The 25,925-nt window shown below is 46.6% G+C and overlaps 1 protein-coding gene across 1 annotated transcript in view; it reads right to left on the bottom strand.

Moving 5' to 3' along the window:
- Positions 1-25,925, bottom strand: part of Kif26b (kinesin family member 26B) — a 399,395-nt gene that overhangs the window by 242,846 nt on the left and 130,624 nt on the right. Inside the window, exon 3 of the mRNA NM_001109079.3 lies at positions 5,102-5,635. Within this exon, the coding sequence (NP_001102549.2) occupies positions 5,102-5,635 (534 nt within the window). The remainder of the gene's footprint in view (positions 1-5,101; positions 5,636-25,925) is intronic.

Genomic DNA, 25,925 nt, shown 5'->3' with positions numbered 1-25,925 from the left:
CATTTACCACTGTGAGAGTAAGTCAGGTGAAGGCAGCGGCCATGTAAAGGGAGATGATTAATCTACAGCTGAGCAGGAGGGCTGCTCTACTCGTACTCTTTTAGTGTCAAGACTCACACGGCTAAAGGACCGTCGACAGGCACGTTCTGATCTGCGCATGCTCCTATAACACAGTGTCAGCAAGTCCATAGAAGAAGGTCAGGCTTTGAAACAGCTTACCTCATGCTCTTCTCTGAAATGAACTGTCCAAGATAGTTCACAAGAAGTTAGTTCCATTTGTGATTTACCGTTTCTGAAGGCATCTCACTGCCTCCTAAAGTGTCCTTTTCTTTTTCCTTCCTCTTGTGAGGCGGGAACTTCACATGGGATACAGGCTCCCTGTTGGAAGCCGGGCCTCATCTCTGTCATCCTTACTGCATCTGCAGTTCAGAAGGACAGCCTCCCCTTCTTTATATAATGTCCCCACCGGCTCAGGTTCCCGGGAGTGGAGCCGTACCCGCCACACTCATTAAACCCTAGATGCTTCCCTGTTCGAGGACCGCTCTGGCTCTAGGCCAGAGGAAATCTGCTCCACAGAGGGAAAAGGGAGTGTGGGAGCAGGGAAGCTGCAGCTGGCTTTCAGAGCAGTCAACCATCTCTGACGAGCTGGCTAGACCGGGGACGACAGAATATTTACTGCAGGGAGATGTTCACAACAGGAGACACTCAGTCTGCCAGATCCAGAGCCCACGCCTCAGGGCATCGGGGTGATATAGTCACAACACGTGGGATACTGATTCATGGCCAGACCCCAAATCTCTTTATCCCCGGAGAGATTTCCTCCGGTCCCTTTAATCATTACTCAGGGGAAAAAAATACATGAGTTGGTCAGCTCTGACATTGCCAATAAAATGTATCCGGGACAATTTCGAGACGGGAATTTGTCCACATCATCTTTGAGTCTGACTTTTAAGCTGCAATGGGAGCTGGATTCCAGTCCCTCCTCAGTCTCAGAATGGCAAAGCACCACCTTACTCTTATACCTCTCTGCCAACTCCATCATGGGTAACGTGCCTGGCTTCTCCCTCGCCGTGAAGACACGGAGCCTGGGTTTTTAGCCTAAGGAGACAGCCCTACCCAACAAATAGCACAGTGCCTACTCTATGACAAAGGGCTTTAAAAAACACTGGTTTCTGTGCAGAAACATTACATCCCTCTCACATCTCCACCCCTGTGTCCTGTATTACCGCTGTGGTCCTAACCCATTGTCGGTAATGGTGCAGCAGCTGAGTCTATCCCGTAGTCCAGATATTGGCTGTCACAGCTTCCAGAGTGGAAGGTGGGAGGGGAATTGCCTGTGTAGCACTATCAGAGACATGGTAGAAACACCACCTGAGGGGAAAGCTCTTCTCCCTGAGCATGCAATTCATACTTACAAAACCTAAACTCTAATAGTGATGCTTGTATCTGTTAGAACACCTTCATAGACTAAATATTCATCAACATAGACAATCATGGTAACATTAGACCTCACACTGGTGCTAGATATGAAAAGGGAGGCCCTGCAGATGCTAAGCCAGCAGTCTTCCAGCGAGCTACTCTTTTTGTCCCAATGATTGCATTTCAGAAGAATACGGAAGACCACAGGAAAATAAGCCCAGTCAACAGATCGGAAGCCAAAGTGCTGGGTCTCATCACAAGTCTACGACGAATTGCCAGTGACTAGATTGCATTTCTGTGTGAGATGGGCTTTCAGAAATCATGTTGAATTTTTTCATACAGTCTCCATTTTGTTTTAGAACAAGTATGTTTTACTTCTTATAACGTTAAAAATATTTTAAAATGTATTTTATTGTGCGTTTTAAATAATAAACAATAAAAAAAATCAAAGTGTTCCATAATGAAAGAAGACATGTTCTGTTCCTGACAGCTCTGGTTTGGGAAGTGAATGTTCCTCTGGGGTCTAGTGCTTGGTCCTAGAATGGCACCACTGGGAGACAGTAGAATCTTTAAAAAGTAGGGCCTCATGCAAGGTCTTTCGGTCACTGGGAGCATGCTTTGAGCAGGCTTGGGGATCCCATTTTAGCAGTTAGGTAATACATAGTTTGTCTCACCACAAGGCCAAAAGCTGTGAGGTTTAGAAACTCAGGAGAAATACACCTCTGGGCATGTCTGTGGGCTCACCTTCAGGAAAGATTAACTGAGGAGCCAAGGCTAACCTCGAACATGGTTATGCAAAAGAGAAATCCAGATTAGCACCAGAATTCCCATCTTTGGCCCTGTTGTGTCAAAATGCAAGGAGGGAAGATGTCCCAGCCGCATGCTATCCAGAGTGGCTCACCTGTATGCTTTCCCTGCCACTGTAATGGCCTGTATCCTTTTCAACTATGTGCTAACGTAAAACTTCCTCCCTTAAGTTGTCTTGTCAGTTATTCAGTTAGAGTGTCAAGGAATAACTAATACAGAAGCCAGCTGACCACAGACCGGCACCTCAAAAATGGAAGAGAAATGACATTTCTCTCCTATCAGTTCATTGTTCCTCATCCGTTATAATGATGGGACACTACCACATGCGCTGGGAGGACGACTCAGTGCTAAGAGCACCTGATGTTCATGCAGAGGCCCCAGGTTCAATTCCCAACATTCCCATGTTGGCTTACAACAGTCTGTAAGTAGGAGATCTGACATCATTTTCTGGGTTCTGTGGGTACCAAGCACATATCACACACACACACACACACACACACACACACACACACACACACACACACACCCCACAGGCAAGATACGAATAACTACAAATTTTAAAACAACAACAATGAAAAAAGAAAAGCTAACACACACACAGCCCTATGCAGTGACTTTCAGGACGAGGCTACAAAATCTCCTTAAAGGTTTCCTTACTGGTTCTTTGTCCTATTTATACAGTATATAAATATATAGTTATATGATATAATGCGGTATATATAGATAAACCACACAAAACTTCATCTAAAAGTCAAGTGGATGCTCAGCCCTGGAGGTCAAAATAAGGACTGTTTTCCTTGCTGTTCTGGGTCTCAAAGGAAGCCAGGGGGAAAATGCTGACAGGATCACTCAGGGTCAACCTAGGGAGATTGGAAGCAGCACCCTTGGGAGATGGGTTTCCAGGTGAGGAAGGAGCTAGTGTTGGTCTGTCTGTGGCTGTGTAGTCAGAGGGCGCTCCCTTTCTCTGGGCATCATGTTCCTTGATTACCAAAAGATCTAACAGTCTCTTCCTTGTCTTGCCGACATACTGCACGGTTGGGAACCATATGGTGTTCACATTGGATCAGACACATTGAGTTCATTTTATGTGCCCCGTGTTTTCGTCTCAGGTCACAAGACAGATCTGTGTAACTTCAGTTGGTTTGTTTTCCTTCTGGGCACATAGGCAGGTTGGCCTTCTCAGTTTCTCCTGCAGGGAAGTGAGGCTAGAGCACTGGATTCCTGATGGCAGAGTATGAATGGAAGCACTGTATAGCCAGGCTAGGCCTCAAACCCACAGTGGGAGCCTGTGCGGGCCTGGATGCACACACACACACACACACACACACACACACACACACACACACTTCTTGGCTGGTTACAGGTCTAGTGGAGGACCTTGAGGCCCTGAAAGATGGGGGCACTGTTGATGAAGGAAGGAAACCTGGGTCCCCATATGATAAGGGAAGGCTTCTCACCCCATAAGACACAGCACATCTGAGAAGCGATCTGAGGTGTTCAGGATTATCTCATATACCAGTGACACTCCTAACACCCTATGACTACGGCCACCTTTCCATATCAATGACAGTCAAGACACAGAGGACAGAAGACAGAGTTGACTCTGACCCTCGTCCAATAGAAAGCTCCCTGGGTAAAATCAGGACTAATGATTTTTCTCATCTTTTGGCTTGGCTGCTTTAGTTTGTGTTTGGGGTTTTTGCTGTTTCTGAGACAAGGCTTCACTATGCACCTCAGGCTGGCTTTGAACCGTCTCTGTCGTCTAAGCTGGCCTAAAACTCTAGATACTTCTGTCTTCCTAGTGTTGGGAATCCGGGTATGCACTACCATGTCTAGATCAGAGCTATTTCTTTTTTCTTCAGACTTGAGAACTGTTCTTGCTTTCGTATACAGAGACCTGGGGTTACGTGTTCATTTTAGTACCTAAAGGGGAAACAGGAGGAAGGAGAAAGCCAAGCCTCCTGTGACCAGTTCCAACATATTGGATGAACCTCAAGTTCATGTTAGATGAACTCAAGTAATGAAAGACAGTAAGGGTCCCCCAAGGTACAAGAGGTTCTTCTCCAGCCCTTTCAGAAGGTACACAGAGTGACAATGGGATGCCAACACAGACCTTCATCTATAAACAATACATCAACCATAAACTTCATCTAAATTATTAGTGATGCCCTGACTAACTCATCAATTTCTTTTAAAAAAAATCCTAATTTTAGGGAACTACTGCAGTCATGGGGTCAAAATGTTCTTACCTATTTGTCTTAATTTCTACATCTCTTATTATCAGGCACAATACCAGATCATATACTAGACAATACACTATGTGTCTTATACATACACCTTTGCTTAATCTGTCTACTACTGTATCAGTTCCAAAGTGAGAGATTCGAGCCTGAGATGGGGTAATCTCTTTGTGCAAAGTCATTTTGCTAGCATGTGTATAGGTCAGGGGTCCAAAGTGAGAGATTGGAGCCTGAGATAGACGCTAACATGTCTACAGGTCAGGGGATCAGCCCAGTTCAAGCATTTTTACATCTTTGCTCTTACTAGGCTACACAGTAAGCTGGTGGCTAGGAAGCCCTTGGCATTGTCTGAACTTACAAGACCTCTTAAGGAGAAGATACTAGCTAAGCAAGAAGAGGGTAGGGTTGGGAATTGGCAGAGAGTCTTTCCAAGCAAGCAGTTCTGGCTGGAGCTCCTTGGTGTAACCCTGAGGGGTGCCATGGATGCATGAAGCACTGAGCTAGAAGCTTCCAGAAGGAGAAGGAAGATACAGACTTCCTCTGCCTCGACTCTTCTAGAGGGAGATCTGGAGTATGCACTCATTTCAATATCGGGGAAGAAAACGCTACATTTCCCTGCTTATAGGGACGCTTACCTGGTAGGGGTACAGGGTAACCCCATTGGTTCTTGAAAGGGACCAGGTTCCGTCCAGATATTGATGAGCCTGAATGGCCACCGAGTTAAGGGTGTTTCCATTGCTGGGACTGGTGGCCATCTGGAGGCTGACCTTGGCCTGGTGGGTTGGGGATCCACTCTTCTTTTCTGCTCCGTTGCTGACCCCAAGGCTGTTGGGTTTGCCACTGTGTTTGTTGACAAGGCCTGTGTAGGTAGAGGTGGCATAGGGGGCAGGCACAAAGGCCCACTCCCTGGGTTGCTGGAGCCCACCCATGTGCCGGGACCCCACCAGCGCGGGAATGCTGTTGATGGCAGGGGGTGAGCCCGGAGAGGCATCATAGTGCTCACTGCCAGCTGCCTGCTCCAAGGTCAGCACCATTTGGATGGCTTCCTGTTTCAGCTGGTTCAGGTGTGTGGCACAAATGTCACAGCGGTTGTCTCGGTCATTCCACGACTTCCTGATGGTATTAGGGACCTGGAGTTTGTCATGAATCACAGCAGAGAAAGCGGGGTCCTACAGAACACACAAGCAGGAAAGAAAAAGAGCAATTTGTAACTCGGTGCTGGTAAAGCCAGTTCAGATGTCTGCCACCCAAGGGCTTGACTGTTTGGTTGACATCACCAGGAAGAAGCCAGCACAGGAGAAGCCTTAGATGGCAGATGTCATGCAAGGGTTAGGTGCTGAAAACCCTAAAGGTACTAAACAGAGCACATTCTCTTAGTATTCCTTCCACTCAGTCAGTGGGGAACATTTTAAACCCTCCGACATCCACTCAATAATTACAATCTGCTTCCTCCCTAATCCAGCATGGTGGGGGTGAGTACCTCATTCTCAGCAGCAGAGCACTGCCAAGGGACAGAAGTGTCAATTGTGACTGGGAACAGAGATCCTATTCTGCCAAACTTTGGCCTCAGCAGCACGTGTACTAAATCAGCACCACAGGAAAGAAAACTCACCAACAGATTCTACATCCAGGATCCAGCCTGCTCCAGCAGCCAGCACACCCCTGCCGGCTAACTCAGACCTGTCACTGGTCTCATGTGGACCCATCTTCTGGGTTGTCTTTCTCATTTCCTGACCAGTTCGAGATGTCCCCAACCCCACCACCCAATACACACAAGTTTTACCTAAAACTACGACTGAGAAATCGTCAGCCAGGTGCAGTGGTTCACACCTATAAATGGCAGCACTAGAGGAGCTGAGGCAGATTGCTGTAAGTTCCAGGCTAGCCTGGGCTATGACCTGAGGCCTCTGTCTCAACCCCCACCCCTGTATCTCAAGCTCTGAGGTCATAACTGAAAGAGGAGTGGGGGTGATGAGGACTCTGTCTCTTGTTCATTTGCTTTAACTCCCACAAAACTAGATTACATAAAGAAACAGCCCTGGAGATGTGAATGGGTGTCAAAATATCTCCCAGGTCTTTCCTTGTGACCTTGGAAGCTCTGTGTGCCCTTAGATAACATGCTCAGCGCACCAAACCTCTCCTCAGTCGGCAACCACTGTGTCCTGCCCTTGTTGCAATATCCTTCCAGCCCCAGGGCTTCATTTGTGGGGAAAGCAGGAAAGGACAATACTGTCAATGTACAGAGGATTGGACCCACCGCAGCATGTTTGGGGCCTGGCTGAGTTTGCAAGGCTTATTAATTATTGTGAATAATGAATGAGGCTCATCTTTGGAGTCATTTTCCTCTAGGACGCCCCCCCCAAATCACCCTTCAGAAAAGCAGTGTCAGTTTTATGGATCCAAGCCCTGTCTGCACGAAGTGGCGTGTCTGGAAGGTAACTCAGGGCAGCCATGGTGGGCAGGAAGATCAGTCAGTGGGAGGTTCGTTCCTAATCGCAATATGTCTGGATGATGAGCCCCAGCATTTTGTTTTCCCTGTTTAACTACCCTGAGCAGCTCCTCACCAGGCACTGATTAATTGATTAATAAATCAAGAGGCCTCTTCACAGAGCAGCAAAGAGGAAGGCTCAGGAGGTGGAAACTCAAGGCAGCCCATAAAGTGGCTGGAGCAATAGGAGGTTGGGGATGCGTGGGTTCCTGGAAAAGCCATGCAAACCAGACAAGGCTCACTGTGGGGTCCTCAGTGGCAGCAGCTTTGTCCAGACAGTCCTTAATCAGAGCTCAAGAGCACATAGGACCCGAAAGAACCCCTGAGGAGGGACATTCTGGAGCAGACTGTCACCTTAGTTTACCACAAAAGCAGATCCAAAGGATGCACACTGTGCTGTACCAAGGACATCTTGACCACTTACCTGTCCGTGATCATTCACTTCAAGAGTCAAAGAACACACCTGTGTGGTTTTTTTTCACAGTTTTGTAGGAAATGCTCATTTAATTCAAAAGGCATTTACACTCCCTCCTAAGAAAACTTTGCCATCGATAAACGGCACTTTAGGATGTTATTTGTTAAATGAGGTATTCCACATTCCACGGCATAATTTAGTATAATATGAGGAAGCATATACCTCCACATGCTCTTGAGAAGGGCGATTTTACAGAATCCACAGCCAACAGCATATGCTTTCCAGTCACCAACAATCTACTGGGCTTCAAGAAGTCTCGGTTTAACTGCTTATTTTAAATGCTTTTGCTGGGTTGGGTGCTTGACCAGCGTGCCCAAAGCCATGGGTTTGATCCAGGGCAGCATATAAACCTGATGTGAAACCTGCTGTTTCAGGACTTAGGAAGTGGAGGTAGGAGGGTCAGATGTTCAAGATCATTCTCAGGTATAGAGTGAGTTCCCGGCCATGCTAACCCGGAACTAAAAGATTACCATTGTTAACTCGATCGTAAGAAAGAAACATTACAGTAAGGCTATGGCTACAAGAAAAGTCATGCACACTTCATGGTATTTTGGATTTTGAGCGCTAGGCTTAGATTCTGAATTTGATTGACACAGACACGTCTGCCCTCCAGAGCTCATGAGCAACCCTGGTTCCAGAACATTTTCACCGCTGTCTTTGATTTTTACTGCCCTCCCCTGAAGTAATCCCTTTATATTCAGTCTATTGTTATTCATAACTCAATTTCCAACATTTAACAAATTAATAATTAGTTTCTAAAATGCCAAACAGCACGCCAAGCTGGGGGCTGCGAACAATTCCTGTCCTGTGTGAGGTCACATCCTGTAGGCCTCCTTGGCTCCTAGATTATCAAATACCACACCCTTCTCCTGCTCCTCTAGTCTAATCTGAGGTGACTCCAGAACCCATCAACACAGGCACACTGTGGAACTCTGTAGTCCTTTAAATTACAAGCCATCTTTGAGGGCTCTAGCTCCTGGACACTCTTTTCCACATGCAACCGACACCAGGCCTAAGAGAGCCAGCAAGCCAATCAATGCCAAAGCTGGGCCTACTTCCAATATGGCAGCCAAGAAGTTTCCAGTGACCCAGTGCTATCTCCAGAAGAGGAAGGCTAACGAGTCAATTAGGTGGGAGCAAATGGGGCAGGAAGCATTCCTATCTGTAGACAGCACACACTTGCTGGCCTTTCCTGACATGAACACACAGAGGACTAAGGGTCCAGAAGATGAGTGTAAGAGGAACTACTTCATTGACAAAGCCAGAGAGAGAGAGAGAGAGAGAGAGAGAGAGAGAGAGAGAGAGAGAGTCAACCACCCAGCCTGACATCGGCCAGGCTTATGGGCATTGAGACAGTTGTGCTGTTTTGCCTCTGACCCACACTGTCACCTCAGGAAAGTCAAATTGGAGTGACATAGACCACACACATGCAGAACCTCTATTTTAACACGTCCGTTTTTACTTCAGCACACATGAAAACCAGACATTGGCACCTATGCAAGATTTTAGCCTGACTTTTAAAGCTCAAAGTGCTCTCATCTATCAAAGAAAATATGCAAAAATTATTTTTGTCTCATCTCTCACATGAAGAGGAATTTGAAAAGATTTTTGAGTACCTGGTGATGGTCCTCAGAAGGAAGGGGGTAGTGAAGTTAACATTCACACATCTAAACTGTCAGTTAGTAATGACTTCGAAGGAACAAAGAACACCATAGAGTGGCTGTCTCGCGCCATCGTTGCTTTGCCGCTAGTTCTAAGGGGGAAATTCAGAAAAGTGTGTCTCCTGCTACAACCTATGGGGTGCTCTCTGAGTCTCATGACCCCCTTAGACTGGGCCATACATGTAGGAGACATCATTCCCACAGGTAATTACACCCGTGCCCTGGCCTCAACAACCATCCACATCATTACCATGGTGTCTAGGAATTCCATTTTTCTGTCCCTGTCTGGTAGTCACTCCACAATCACACCCCTTCAAAACAGTACTTCAAACTGACAGCTCCACACTGAATTCCTTTGTCCCTAAATCTTCCTTCACTCCCATAATCACTATCTAAGCAAATAACATAATTATCTACCTTGCTCAGGGTAGAACTCTAGAATCGTCTTTGTCTGCCCTTCATTCCCATCCAATCACCATACTTGCTAAATGGAAGTTTCTAGAGAGTCTCATCCTACCCCTTCCCTTTATGCTGCTGCCTCCACACTCAGGGCCAGGCTAGCCTTCCTTCGGATGTCCCAGCCATTCTAATGTATTTAGCATCCTGACTACACATGGTCACATGGTCTCCTCACTCTTAGCCTTGACTTCCCTCTACCCCTACCATGGTTGTGGCAAAATGCACATCTGATGGCATCATCCCTCCGTTTTCAGTCTTCAATTCCAAGGCCTAAGTGACCGTTGGTCCTGTTTAATTATACAGTCATTTCTCCATGGACTCTGAGCTATGTGAGAGAAACTATTCCTTTGGTTTTTAAGTCCTTCAATGTTTAGCACACTACCTATTACACAGGAATCTTGCAAGAGCTACTTGTGAAAGTGGCTGACTGAGTGAGTGAGTGAGTGAAGAATGAATGAATGAATGAATGAATGAATGAATGAAGATAGCGGTGCACTCTAGGCTAGAGCCATTGAGTAACAAATTCATTCACTGCTCATCACTCATTCGCTCTTTATAAACGAGTCTCTAATAATATGTACCTTGAGTGTTCCCCCAAAGTCTCATGAGCTAAGTAAGAGTGTCGCTATGGCCTTTAAAGGAGTGGGACCTACTGAGAGGTCCTTAGGACACCTAAGGAGGCCTAGAAAATGGACTGTGGCCCCTTCCCACTCTTTTCACTTCCTGGTTTTACTCTGACCTGGGTTGCCCACCACTGCCGTCCAATAGCCTTACTGAAGAGCTAAAAGCAGTAGCCTACTGACCATGAAGTGTAGGAACCATGAGACCACTATACTTTTTCTAATTTTAACTTGGTCATCGCTGACAAATGCTATAGTGACAGCCAGCTGGCTGAAGGGACACTGAGGCATCAGAATCTCAGGCTCAGACCGCTTCCCAGTCAACCATTGCACCGTAAAGGGTCTCATGTGGCCAGCCTCCTTTTAGTGCTTTGGCCTTGATATCGCAAGAGATTCCTGGGTCTCCGCTAACCTTTCCATCTCTTTCCTAAATTTCTAAGAGAGAGGCATTTACATAAAACAGACTTAAGCCATTACTCTCTAATCATCAGAACAGCTGAGAAATTCTGGACCAGTGTTCCATTTGGTTCATGGTTCGCTGAGGTCGGCCCCCTAGCAAGCAGGTGATAGCAGACTTTCGATGACTGAGGAGGGACTGTAATGAGGGCTGTGGAACCTGCAGGGCTCAGGCAAGAAAAGCCTGGCTGCTTTTTGTTCTGTGTCTCAGGTTGCTTAGCAATAAATGCTGGTGCTGCTGTTGAGGGCAGGGTGATTCCGTGCATCATTTTAGCCAAAAGAGTGCTTCTCGTGTGTTCCTCCGAAGCCTCTGGGTCTGTGAGGAAGGCAACAGCTGGAGCCAGCATCCAGCAAGTGTTGTACAAATTCCTGGTGATGTTCGAGCCTGGTTTCTTACTCTAGAGGCCTCTAGCGACAGGACACACAAGATTTAAGCTGTTCTTCAAAGGCAGTTTCTTGCCACTTTGTTCCTGAAGTCTCTCCCTCCATAAACAACTGTCCCTTGAGGCTTGAGAGAGAAGATGGGGCCCTGAGAATGAAAAGTTTTATTTTGCACAGCAGGCAGCTTCTCAGATCAAGGGGATTTGCCTTCACACTCTGGAGAAAAACCCCTCCCTGCTTGTCTAGGGTTTGCATTCCCACCCTGTCACCTTTCCTGTTGCTCTTTATAACCTATGACCACTCCTCCTTGACAAAAGCAGGCATTCTTATTAATGAGCCTTCTGAAGGCGAATTGCAAAATTGAAAGTTTTTGAATCAATAGATAGCCAAGCTTAGGCTGAGTAGACCTAAGGATAACAGCCCATTGGCTTCAGAGTCCAAATATTCGGACGCAGTGTCTCTCAGAAAAGTGGGTTTCTACCTCAAGGGAGTGTAGCCATAGCTTGCTCAGCCTTGTGAGCAAGGGCAGTTTAAACACTGGAAATCAGAGTGGTCTACCCCTTCAAACACATACTCCCCCAAGAAGATCCTGCCTTTTATGGTCTTTGAGCTTCCCCGAGTTTTTCTGTGTCATTTTCCACAGGGGTTTGATGGTGGAGATTTAAAAGCAGAGGCTTGGGTGGAGGCGAGGAGCAGGATCCAAAGAGGACACTGGCCAGGGTCTCCTCCACCCTCTTCGTGTTGTTGGATCTGCTCAGCGAGAACTAACAGAGAAAAGTCAAGTCTGTATCCTTTATTGCTGCTGTTCTGGAATTCTCAGACCGCAGATAATGGCTGTGCCTACCTCTGGAGATGAGCCAGGAACGAATTAGAGTGTTGGACAAAGTCATGATGCACTGCTGTTCTTTGCAGGAAGGGTACCCAGCCTCCAGGGCTCTGTCATTCTTTCTGATGCAACATGTGAACGGAAGGAAGTCCCTGAGAGGGTCCCTCTGATTGGCAGGAGACACATTCAACGCAGCAAGAAGCCTGCTTGAGAGAGGCTGCTCACATTTCTACTTCATTAACGTACGACTTCAATAGAAACTTCTGGCTGCCTTTCCTGGACCCAGGATTTGATGCCATTGTTAGCGTGTTCTGTGAGTCAGGGGCACGTCCCCAGTAATGAAGATCACACATTGCTGTGCACATGAATGTGAGTCCTGGCGTGTGTGAGAGACGGGGTGGCGGGGGGGTGGGGTGGGGAGATAAAAGAATGTAAAGGTAGAAAGACATGCTAGGTAATGATCTCAGAGAGACAAAAGGGGGGGGGGGGGGAACCACCCAAGGGAGAAATGTTAAATGTCAGACCAAAGTTGTTTTACATAAGAAACTAAATTAGGCTGAGATGTCATGATTGTGCCATTCTGCTCTGGACCACCACAGAGAGGTGAGCCTCCCAGGCACAAGTATGCAGCCTCAGTGGGAATGACTGCTCCACATGCGTGGAGCTCTGCACCACCAAGGCAGGAGGCAAAGCAATTAACAGGACAAAGAGCTCTCTGCTCAGGCAGGCAGGCAGGCAGGCAAGCAGACAGACAGACAGACAGACAAGCATTTGCTGCGTCTTTCACCACAGAACATCACCTGCCTCCCTTGTCACTAGAACTGAGTGGGTGCCACCACCATGCTCTTGAATGTCCCAAAGTATACGCCCAGAGACAGGGGTGTGAAACACACACCGAGAAAGTCACACAAACAAACGTGCCATTCTATCCAAAATATAAGGTGACCACCAGCACGCAGAAGAAGAAAGGTTCAAGCCTAGAGAGATGCTCTGTCCTGGCTCCTAGGAACCAGGTGACACCCACAAAACTGATGAAGACATTGTTTGTCTTCCCTGGAACTCCCAGTTCACCTGATCCTTGATTTTGTCAACTGCTAGGTGAAAAATATCACCCAGATTAGAGAGTTGTAAGGATCACAGATAATTCACAACCGTGTCACCAAAGAGACATTGAATAAATCATATTTAAAGTTACTGAAGAATAGTAACCAAAGACCTTCCTACTTTAAAGGAAGAGTTCTATTTTTTATTGTTGTCATTTCTGCACCCGTGTGTCTATGGTATATGCGGGTGCGTGGTTGCATGTGCATAGGCACAAGGTGAATAGTAGCCAGGCACATGTGTGTGCATGGAGATGGAGGTTGATATCGGTCATCCTCTTTGGTCATCCCACACATTCTGTACTGGGGCCTGCCTGAACCTGGAACTCCCCAGCTCACCTGTCTTGTTGGCCAGCTGGCTCTACCAACCTCCATCTCCCCAGCACCGGGATACAGGCAGGGCATGATACGTGTCATCATTCACATAGATGCTGTGGGTCCAAACTCCAGTCCTCACTCAGACTTGTACAGCAAGCCACTGAGCCATCCCCCACACCCTTTAAGTATGATTTTAGAAGTTCATGAATTCCTCAAAAGCTAGGCAAGGTATTTCTCATCATAATTACTGGGGAATATTCTGTCTAGCTCACAGGATTTCCAACTAGTCATTGTTCCACAGAGTCTTTCCAAAATTTTTGGTGGAGTGTGGGAGGCTCAGGCCCGGAATCAATACACATGACCAGGAGCCAATTTAAAACAACAAAAAACAAACAAACAAACAAACAAACAAACAAACAAACCTATGCATACTTTGGATCCCTCAGTATAAGAACATGAACTTTTGAGAATACCTATTTTATTTTGGAAAGGATAAAATGTCATGTATATGAAACACGAAACATTTTAACGCAGTCCTTGACTTGCTAACTAGGTGACAACAGTTATTACTAGTTTTAGATAAGCCACGGTAGCTCTTTCATTGTTGTTACTCTCAGTAGCTAACACTGAACCTAATGTAGGCTTTGGATGGTGGCAGTGGCGGTGGCGGTGGCAGTGATAAGGGTGGCAATTAACTTATCTCCTACTTTATCCAGAAGAGCTGAGTACTGTTTTTATAACTATGAAGAAGGAAAATTATATATGTGTATGTATATGTGTGTGTATACACACACACATATAAAACCTCAGGTACCCACTTCTGTAGCTGCAGAAGTTGACGACTTAACTTGAATTTCTTGGGCTGTTCCCTGAATGGCTCTTAGTCTCCTCTCTACCTTAAAGGTTCAACTAACCTAAGAGTTGTTAGTTTCCATGGCAGCCGAGCTTATGATTTTCACTGGAATTGGGCAACCTTAAAGTGGTTCTTGTTGCTCTCTTCATTAGATGGGATGGAGAGATGGCTTAGTAGCAACGTGTTGCCTTGTACAAGAAAGAGGACCCAAGTTCAAATCCCCAGCACCCATGTAAGAACTGGGAGCTGCAGTTCACTGTGACCCTGGTTCTTGATGCATCTAGATGTGTGGATTCCAGGGGACCCTCTGGCTAGGCAGTCTAGACAAAATGTCAAACTCCTCAGAAAGTAAAGACACTGTCTCAAAAATGAGTGAGAGAGTGACAGAGGGTACTCAACATTGACCTCTGGCCTTATATACACATGCAGAGTCAATTTCATCTGTGTGTGTGTGTGTGTGTGTGTGTGTGTGTGTGTGTGTGTGCGCACGTGCACCATGCTCACACAGGTGTACACACACAGACGCATGAGTAATACTGAAGAAGCCCCTGAATGCCACACTTACTTAGACATTTGACTTCCCTGCAATCCATCGACATCACAAGCATGATCGTGTGCAGGCTGCAGGGCACCGCCACCAGGGGCAATGGAAGCACATCTGCTCTGTGAGAAGTTCTAGCTGTGTGGGGTGTTGAAAACCTGTTAACTGTCTGTGAAACTCCCTTTCGCTGATTTTATATGTATGAAACACTGAGCCAATGTACAATTTCCTGGATTTACTACAAAAATGTAAAATTCCTAAGGTGTAGTTATGGGAATTTAAAGAATAAAATGCTGAGAAGTTCTGCTCTGACCATATTCCAGAGCAGCTCTGATTGCCTCAACAGTTCCCCAAGGGCTGGTCCTTGTGGTCTGGCACTCCAGGCCTCACCTACCTCCTCACGATGACTGTCAGAACCTGACCTTGCAGCTCAGGAAATCTCCCTGTAAGGTCAGCAAGGCTCCCCTCTGTTCCCCAGAAGTCCTTGTATCCCTCTTCCCCGAAATACCATCTCTATGTCTCTACTGAGGTCTCTCTCTGCTCTGGTAACATTTTTCCCCTGCAGTTAAAATCACAGTACACTTTTGGAGGTTAAACGGCTTGCTCATTATTGTCATGGGGGATGCCTCTGTGGCTATGTCCAAATGTGCTGAGGTATACATTTTAAATGGACACACACACACACACACACACACACACACACTCATTCGTGCTGGGACACAGCATCAGTCTGCTCTGAGTCATGGGACTCAGCAAACACTTCCTTATGTGAGAGGTGCGTGTCCTATCTCCACAATCACAGGCAGTTCCCAGGAGGCAGAAAGCCATGCCATGATGTCCATCTCAGTGGTAACCTCTATTCTTGCCCCCTGGAGTCTGTTCTCAAAATGGTAACCAGACATTTCACTGTCCTGACAGTCCAGGAGAGGTTTAGCCATCTTTGTCAAGAGGCTGCTTCAACACAGACCCCTGCCTGAGAAACCCCTCAGCAGGCAGGCCTTGCCCTCCCTTAGATGCACACTGGGGAAGTGGTGGAATCTTGGGAGAGGAGCTCTGGAACCCATGAGCTAATGAGTTCTCCAGAGGTCACAGAGGAGGGGGAGGAAAGGGAGGCAGACATAAGGAGGGGATGGACACGTGCCCCATTGGCTCATGTGTGATCTTAGCCTGACAGAAGTCCATGAGAAACCCATGTCCTATTCTGTGGCTCTGTCCCCTGTGAGAAACTTAGTGGTAGGCGACCACTTCTCACGAAGAATATTCCAGATATGAAGGGAGTTCTAGAAACACGGTCCAAAGGCTAAGGGCAGAACGGCACCGCAAGGCTCCCTCCCTCACTCCCCCCTGGCTGCCAATGGTGGCAGATGCTGCCATTCAGAACACAGGACATTTAAAAACTACTCGGTTGCTTTGTTTTGTTTTCTGTTCATAGTGACTTCTAGTGGGTAGAGGCAAGCATGTGGTTAAGTATCTTACAGAACACAGAATGCATCCCTATATTACGCATCCCCAAATAACTTTGTCATGGCAGAAACCATAACCTTTGACCTTCACAGGATCCCTCCTCAGGACTCTCAGTAAAGTCTCTTGCAAGGTTAGGGAGGTCAGTATTTTATACCCAGACACACAGCCTGGCGTTCCTGTCCTTGGTTTCCCTTGGACATAAAACACTAAACTCTAAACGGCTCATCCCCTTAATGCTCTGCCCATCAGTGGAGACGGGTTTGGAGGGTGTGTGGCATCTCTGAGACTACTAAAACCCCACATGCTGGTGGAAGTCACATCCTGGACCACTTGTCCCAGCCTCCATCCTTCCCTCTCACTGGTGTTATGGACGATTCCCTCCCTGGTGACAGTGTCATGGCTCAGAGAGCCACCAGCTGTTTGCAGGCAGGCTTGCAGTGTGGGCAGGACTTGTGGTCCCCGTTGTTGGTCACGTAAAATTGTGTGTCTGGTATGTGGCTTCAAGGACCGCTTCTGGACACTGTTATTTACATAAGTCTCTTGGCCAGGGTAGCAACGGGGACAACTGAGGTGGCTTTGTCTATAAAACAGGTTCAAACCTCTGGTCGGTCTATAAAACAGGTTCAAACCTCTGGTCGGACTTCACATCATGGTAACTGTACAGTTTCCCTTCTGGAGAAAGGAAACCAGTGCCACAAGAAGACAAAGCCATCTGAAGATGTAATTTGGTGCAATTACAGAAGAGACCAAGAATTTCTTTGTTCTTTCAAAACAAACAAACAAATAAAAAACCAACCACATTTACATAGCTCAAACCATTTACTAGGCCTGTGCTGGTTTGGGTTTGTTTGAAGAAACTCACAAAGACTGACTTAAATGCTCAAGGCTGGAGGATATCCTTAGAGGTCAAGGCCGAGTCATATGCGTGTGTGTGTGTGTGTGTGTGTGTGTGTGTGTGTGTGTGTGTGTGTGAAGAAACTCACAAAGACTGACCTAACGTGTGTGTGTGCGCGCGCGCGCGCACACACGAGTGCACACGTGTCCCTGTGTTTGTTACTATATTTAGATGAGCAAGTGTTGCATGTGTGTACGGACCAGAAGTACCCTCCTCAACGCGTTTCTGCTTTGTGTTTTGAAAGAGGGTCTCACTAAACGTAAGGCCCACAGTGCTGGCCAATGAGCTCCAGAGGACTGACTGTCTCCGCCTCCCCACAGGCAGTGCTGGCCAATGAGCTCCAGAGGACTGACTGTCTCCGCCTCCCCACAGGCAGTGATTATAGATGATTCTACTGCACCCAGCTTTTACATAGTTACTTAGAAATCGCCTCACCCATCCACCCATGCCTAGCCCTCATTGCATGTTTGTTATATCTCCATATTTGATGCACTAGAAATGGCTCAGCACACCCTGGAACAGAGGTTAGAGCATCCCATCAAAATCTGGCACCAGACGCCTGTACTCGAGCCAACAACTTCTAGATCTATGATGAGTTCCTTCATCACCAAACTCGTGCTTACTTATGTGAGGAGAAAGGAATGCATAAGTCCTGAGAAACTCTCACTCTTACCCTCTGTGGGGAGAGGATGAAGTCCCAAGTGTATTGCTGACACACGGGCAACAACGACCCGAATGTCTCAGATCCGTGGAAATGGCAAAGCCGTCCTCTGGTCCAAGGGCTAGCTAGTATTAATGAACAACTGAGCGATATGTGCAAAAGCTAACAAGCACAGCTTCCTCCTCCTGGATGGATGACTGCAGCCTGAGACTGCTCCCCCACAGAGACCTCCCGCTGAGACGAGCCTAGCCTCTCTTCCTTGTGTGCTGGATGGAATGAACACGGTGGGTATCTGGGTTGTGTGGTAGGTGCCTCCCATCAAAGCAAGCACAGCCCACTCAATGCCAGATTTCGAATGTCTGATACCTGTCATTTCTTCATTCCTGCATTCCACCAGTCAAATTCTCAGGACTCAGTGACCCTCCTTTCTTCCACAATAAGCTTTTGGAAGAAGGTCCAGCTGAATGCTAAGATTTTCAAACAGAAGGAAAACTCATTTTTCTTCCATGCCGCCCTCTCTCACACTTCCAGTTTGATCTTGAAAAGGGTGAGGGGATTGTAAAATGTTTATAACATGATTCATGTAGTCTAGGGAAAAACCTAGAACAAAAATCTAGCACAAAACTCTGCCCTGAGTATTTTCTAGGGAGCCGTAAATAGGGAAAAGCGGAAGGGAAGATTATACCAGACAAGACCTTCTTAAGTGGGTCTTGATTTTGATTTTTGGTTATGGATTTTTTAGTACCATTTGAGAATCTCGGTGCACACTCACCATGTATCAGAAGGAAGGCAAAGTTTGGATGTGACGTGCTGTGCGTGGTCCCAGTCCTAAACTGTACAGTGGCATTTACAGTGCTAAGCTTTCCAATACGAGGTGGAGTTTTGTCAGAATTGTCAGGTCATTCATTCTGAATATTCACTCATGCCTCTCTTTCACCAGCGCCATTGACTCCTGGCTTATTTAGAATTCACTCGTGAATTCCTTTGGTACATGTTAGGAAGCTAATATGGTCCTGAAATTTATGGATATTACAAAACACACTACAGTTAAAGATTCAAGAGAGAAAAGCAATCTGCCCTCTGCATGTGGGGACTTGGTAAATAGCTCTGGACTTTATTCTAAACAGCCAGGTTTTAGTTTAAGACCTAAGTTTTTGCTATTTTTCTAGTTTGCTCACTGTGGCAAGTCATTTAATCTTTTTTCCCAATTTTTTCAAGTGTGTGTGTGTGTGTGTGTGTGTGTGTGTGCATGTTGTGACATGTATGTGGGCATATACATGTCTACATATGTGCAGACATACATGCGTACATGTGTGGGCATGCATGTGGAAGCCTGAGGTTACTGTCAGGAATCATCCTCAATTACTCTTAATTCCTATTCACTGATACAGTCTCTCACTCAAATATAGAGCTCAACACTATGACTATTCCCGCTAGCCTGTTTGTCCGGGAAACCCTGTCTTTGTCTCTTGAGGCTGGAATTACATGTAAGCCACATACCCAGCACTTACATGGGTTTCTAAGGATTTGGAGCCTGGCCTCAGACTCCTGCAGCTAGCACGTTAACTACTGAACTATCTCCCCAGTGTCCACTTCACTCAGTCTTTTTATGGCTGAATTTCCTTATCAGACAGGCAAACAGACCTCTCCCTGGGTGTTTACATAAAGAAGGAATAGAATCACAGACGTAGAAGTACTATGTGATGAGCCCTGCAAACACAGCATGCCATCCTCACAGATGCCAAGATGTCCCTGTGCTCAGTATGTGAAAAAGCACACCTGGGAAGGAATCCAGGCCCTGTCGGTACATGACACAGTTTGGAGCTAATGGTTCGAGGCCTAAGTATCAGAAGAGGTGACATGGAAGGGCTAAGAGGACCACCAGGTAAGCATTCGAGTATGAAGGGCCAGATGAAAGTGCCAAGCACAATGTCCCTCTCCATTTGCCGTCTGGCCAGAGGTATGCTAAGTGTCACAACAGATGGGTCAAAACAAGGGCCACCATGGCTCCTGCTCTGCCTGGTCTTTATTAGTACTCATATTAGAATACTGGGCCCACACTCACAAAACACTTGTGACAAGTCATTTCCTTACCGCTTCCTTTTATGGCTGAGGTGGCCGGGCAGATGAATGGAACTTTCCAAAAGAACAAACCAACAGTCTCCTGCCATTCAACCGTCTCCTATAAGCCCACTTAAGAGGCAAGTCAAGAGAGTAGGTGGCTTAGAGATGATGCCCAGAGTCTTTGCATCTAGGAAGAACTGAACCACGGATACTCTGGAATCTTGGACTAGCCCAAAGCTACAGACTAGATGAGGCATTCCCATTTAACAGAGGCCTGACTAGCCAGCAGTTTTTCCCAGACCTCAGTGGTTCTGAGAGGCAAGCTGGAGTAGCCTGTGGCTCGCAGAACAATAGAACATCCACAGAGTACCAGGACATTTACATCTGGAAGAAAGCTCAGTGAACCCTTGTCTGGCCTTTGATGATTTTGGGATGTACATGTTGGTCTAACTATGGACAGGAAATGGTAGGCCTAAGAGTGTAACCAGCACATTCTTATAAACTACTCACAGTTTCTATGGTCTGAGTGGGCTAAAGCGTCTCCTAGTAGTTGTGCAGCCACATAAGGATCCACTCCTCAGTGCCGCTTGGTCTTGTCTATCCAGAGATGGGTAGGACTCGCCAGGAATCGCTTCAACTTGACAAGATCTCACATTAGTCCTGGGACTGTTTCCAGGCAGACAATACACGCTTCTGGACCTGCTGAGCTGCACGTGTCCTGAACGTAGTATAGTGTCCTCCAACCCAGCAGCACCAGGTCAGTTGACTTCACAGGCACTGCCTGAATCGCATATCTTTTGGGAAAAGATTGTGGCAATTATATACAAACTGTACTCGAGACTGTCTACCCACACGGCAGGGCCAAGAGGTGGCCCACAAGACTTTAAAACTGTTCTGAGACAAAGCCTTTGGGGGTCTGTCTCTGAAAAGTGCTTTCTCATGAGGTTCCCTGCTGAATTTTCACAAAAGCTCATTCTCAAAGGACTTCATTTTGTGTGTGTGTGTGTATGTGTATGTGTTCTTTGAGCTTCAAATACAGTTACATTCAATATTAATTCTCCTGTGTTTGAGAGCTGAAAACACAGCCTGGCTGTGACAGGGGCTTGATTCATTCCAGATCTTTCCCCAGTATTATTTACAAGCAGAACTTGAGTCACTGCTTCTGCAAATACTAGCACCCGATTTATTGTTAACCGAGTCCGGCCATTTTTCCGAGAAGCTTAATTCATTAATCCAGTATCATTGAGGCATTATTTAAAAAGGCCTTTAAACCCTTGGCAGTTACTATCACAGTGAATTTTTGTTGTTTTCTTTTATTTCTATTAAATGCCTCAACATTAATGAGTTCCATGCATTTCAAAGGCTTGGAGAAGTAGTAAAGTCAGATTATTGATGTTTTTCCTCTTCAGAACACCATGTCCCTTTAGCCAGACCATAACTTGTTAGTGTTATTTAAACCATTCCTATTTACAACTACCATCAACTAAAAAACATGTTATAAAATCCTCCGGAATCTTTTATTATAGGTTTAGGTGCATTTATATGTGTCTGGAAACTTAATAAGGGGGGGAAATATGATTCACTTACATAGTCATTATTTTATTCAGTCTGTAAATGGGACTAAATTTACAATGGAAGAAAAAAAACATTTAAACCTAACTCAGCTCATGGAGTTTTGGGAGCATATGGCTATGCATTCCCATAGTAATAAAAGCACAGGGCGCTATGGGAATGAGCGTATTGAGGCCCCAGAAACTGTAAAGGGTCAATAAGCAACACCAAGCCATGCTACCACAGAGTAAATGAGAGGAGGTGGCCCAGCCCACGTGACACATGGGAAACAATAAGGCAGCGCAGAGGAAAGGAGGCTTGTGGAATCAGAGTGAGGGACTGTCTCACAAGGGGGCACAGCGTCTCCACGAAGGGATTCTTGGGCAGAGCCTGAAAGGAGTCACTGTGAACTAAAACCAGCCTGTTGGAGAAGCACACCAGGGGAGAAGCACACCAGGCAGAGTAGTGAGTACATTCTAAGGCAGTCATGATTAGGAACAGCAAGAAGCCAGCTTGGCTACGGCAGAGCAAATAAAGAGGAAAATGGTGGAAAGGAGCTCGTCGGGACTGCTGTAGGAAAATGCATGTCCCCAAAATCCACTCAATTGACATTCACATGGTGGCACTATCGTCTTGGACCTTTGCAAAGTGGTCAGGACCCAAGGGCACGAGGACCAACCTCTGTATCAGAGGCCCCAGGGAACTCTCGGACCCTTCTACATGGGAGGGCACAGGAAGAGGATGACATAGACGAGCAGGATAAAACCTGCCAGTGCCTTGATCTTCAACTTCCCAGTCCTCAGACCTCTGGGAAACTACACTTGTTGTTTAAAAGCCAGCGGGATTGCAATGTCACACCATAGCCGCCCAAATGGACCAATAAGCTCTTAAGTCAAATCCGGGGATGAAATCTGGGGTGGAGGCATAATTGAGGAAGTGAATAATAAAAGTACTAAAATTATGAAGTGGGGTGGAGCCACATGGAGGGAGAAAAAGGCTGGAGATCAAGACTTCTACAATGGGCTTAGAATAAAAACGCACAAAATGATGATGATGATGACACACTTTTTAAAGAGAGCTTTTATTAATTTTTCTTTAACTTGAAAGTTAATTGAATAATGCCTCAATAATATTTTATTCCAATAGAAAGACAGGCGCTGATGTGCTTGCTCCCAAATAAATCCAGTTCTTATCAAGAGCCATTCTCTCTGTCCCTTACAGCTGAGGGGAGAACGGTGGGAAGCAGCAAGGAAGACCAGACTCAGTGGTCAAGGGCACGGGAGAAAACAGATGTGATCTGAGAAGTTACAAAGTGAGGGTGAAAGGCTCTCGCAGGAAAGCGGCCAAAGGCACGGAGGCTTTCTCCGATAATGGAATGTGCATTCCGTACTGTCACAGTGAGCAGTTGGGATGTAGAGAGCAGATGACAACTGACCCAACCTCCAGCTTCCTGTGACAAGAGGCACAGGCAGGGATGAAAGGCTTGCCGTGCTGAATCCTGACATTCCCCAGACGACTGTCAGTGGAGGCTAAGAGGTGGTAGGAGGGAGGAGAGGGGTCCCCAGCAGGAAGACGTTCTGGGTTCCGTCTCCACACAAGCTGAAGTCAGGGTGCAGACAGAGTGAGGGCCATGGACTCCTCTTTAATGCAAAAAGCAAAACTAAGGCAATTGCTTTGAGTCTCTTTTCCCTCCAGTCAACAGCCAACACATGACATTCAGATATACGTCCATGGTCAAAGGCTGAGTATCCTAGTTTACATTTCCTCTTCCTGTGATAAAACATGTCGACCAAGAATACCTTAGAGAGGGGAGGGGTTTGTTTGACTTACACTTCTAGGTCACGCAATCCATCATTGGGGGAAGCAAGGGCAAGAACTCAAACAGAAGCCACAGAGGAATACTGATCACTGTCTCACTCTCTGGGCAGTTCAGCAGGCTTTCTCTTGTAGCCCAGGACCAGCTGAGTAGGGACAGTACCGCCCACAGTGGGCGGGGTCCTCTTCCATCAATTAACAATCCAAACAGTGTTCCCACAGATGTGCCCAGAGACCAACTGATCTAGAGAATTCCTCAGTTGAGGTTCCCCCTTCCCAGATGACTTCAGGTTGGGTCAGGTTAACAATGAAAACTAATCAGTACACTGAGCTGAAAAGCCCAAGAGAGCACAAAACTTATTGTAACTATTAAATTAATACATGTGTGTGTGTGTGTGTGTGCGCACACGCACACGCACACACAACACCACCACCACCACCACCACCACCACCACCACCACCACCACCACCACCATCTCCGTGTTTTAAGATGCATTTGGTGAACCAGTCAACAACGCTTTAGATGGAGTTGGGAATGTGTGTGAAAAAGGCAGAACCCCCTGTTTACTCTTGTGTGGGGCGACACAGACAGACGTGAAGTTTTCAAAAAGCTATGCCCGGGACATCACCATCATGGCAAACCTTAAGGCTGTCTAGATCCGGACAGATTTTATTTCTGGGAATCAGTTCACCATCCTCAGGCCTATACTTGATACTTGGGGGCTGCTTGTTTTTAAATAAATTCTACAAAGAAGTGCAGTGGAGGCCAATGGAGATGGGAGGGAAGGAAAAGTGGGCACAAGCTCTGACCTGAGCAGAACCAGGGCCATAGCTGGATCCCCAGAGCATGCAGAGACGCCGCTAAGGAAGCCCTCAGCACCCACTGGCCTGACACTGCCTTCTGGGTCTTGGAGCTTTGGTACTACCCTCTGTGACAGCTGTGAAAGCAGAACAAAGCTTTCTGTCTGTTTGTTTCTTTGTGTTTGGGGTTCCTCTACCTCTGTCCAAACCACACCTCCACCTGTTCTCCTTCAGCGGTGGAAGGCTGGTGTTCTGTGAATTGTAAGTCAACGTCTGGTGCCCAAATCTGCTTATTTGACTCAGGATTGTTTTTGTTCTGGCCTGTCGAAACTGTCACACACTGACGGGAGTTGTCAGCTGGGTCCCTGGTGTTGATGAATTGGGTGTTCGTTATAAGGAGAGAATTTGTGTTTGTTAACGGTGAGGACACTATCCACTCTACGTATAACCTATTGTGGGGAGGGGAAATATAAAGTTTAAGGATAGAGGCGGGGCCCAGAGAGACAGCTCAGTTGAAAAAGTGCTCGACGCTCAAACATGAGGCCCTGACTTCAGATCCCCCAGGCCCCATTTAAAAGGCATGAGAAGCAGCACTCCTCTGTGACTCTAGCCCTGGGGAGGTACAGACAGACAGCTGCCTGGAGCTCATTGGCCAGCTACTATAACTGAGCTGATGAACTCCAGGTTCAGGAAGCCATTGTCTCAGAAAAGAAGGTGGAGAGAGACAGACAAAGATGCGCAATGTCAACTTCTAGCCTTCACATGTGTCCATGTGTGTACTACACAGATGCACTTACAAACATGTATGTATACTACACATACACACACAAATACACACAGAGACAGACAGACAGACAGACAGACAGACAGACAGACAGACAGACAGACAGAGATTCAGGAAAAACTCTGCTTATTTCACATTATTTGCCGCTGCACTGATTTGGACACTGACCTGAGTCAGTCACTGAAACTCACAGCATCATCTCCTACTCTCCATGCAAAGGCAAAGTCGAGCTCACTTCCCATGGAGGAGGTGGGTTAGAGGCAAAGTCTTAAATAGTATAAACGGTTCTTGTGATTTACAGATATTAAGTTGCTCCTGTCTTAAGCTTCAGGTGGCCTCCACATGAGTATAGTCTCACACTAAATCGCTAAGACACTCAAGATCCCCAAGGAAGCTGTATTTCAGATTCCAGCACCAGCAACCTTAGAGTGTCGTCAGACACCTGGGACACATACTTTTGGTTCTTTCTTTCTCAGAGCCACATGAATCTAAATGCCTCGCCTCTGACTGCTGTTCTCTGCCCTTTAAGTTGGCTCCTCCCTCACGTTCCCTCTCCTCTTCACCTGCGGCTTCTTACAAAGGCCTCGGTTAACTGCCTGGCTCGGTTACCTGCTTGCAGCACTGTGTTCTAATCTTGTACAAATCAGAATGGACAGCTGAGAAACTAGGTCGGTCCCTTCACCCACCTCCTGCCCACAATCCTTGGGGGGAAAATAGTGGCGGAAAAGCAGAGAAGAATTGGTTTGAGTGGTTTCAGGGGAAAAAATATCAGAAGCAAAAAACCTAGGAGAACCATAGACTAAGTGCTCGTCCTTGAGAGGGGACGACGGACCTCATTCCTTCTCCATCCATATTTCTCTTCGTGCTTGAAAATGCTAAACAAATACTTTTAATTAAACAGCATGCTTGCTTGTTTGGGCCCTGGGCATGGAATGCAGGGCCTTGGGCATGCTGTGATGAGCTCACATAGAATTGTACCAACAGCCTTGCACAACAATATAATTTTTACAAGAGCAAACATCCAGAGGGCTGTCTTTGCTTCTCTCAGGGTCTCTGGACTTAGAAAACCAGCACACTGACTCCGATGATGCTGAAGACTTTGAATTGTGTCATCTTGGTGTGATGGCTGTTGGCCTTAAGAGGCAGGAAGCCATTATTTGGTTAAACGTGTGAAAGTCTTACACAGTCAGAGTTGGGCTCTATTGCTTACACACAGAGAGACCACATTTAGCCATTCTGTCCACCA

This window comes from Rattus norvegicus, chromosome 13 (genome assembly GCF_021556685.1).
Source record: "Rattus norvegicus strain SHRSP/BbbUtx chromosome 13, alternate assembly SHRSP_T2T, whole genome shotgun sequence".
NCBI classification, from domain to species: domain Eukaryota; kingdom Metazoa; phylum Chordata; class Mammalia; order Rodentia; family Muridae; genus Rattus; species Rattus norvegicus.
This window is presented reverse-complemented; position numbering and strand designations above follow the sequence as displayed.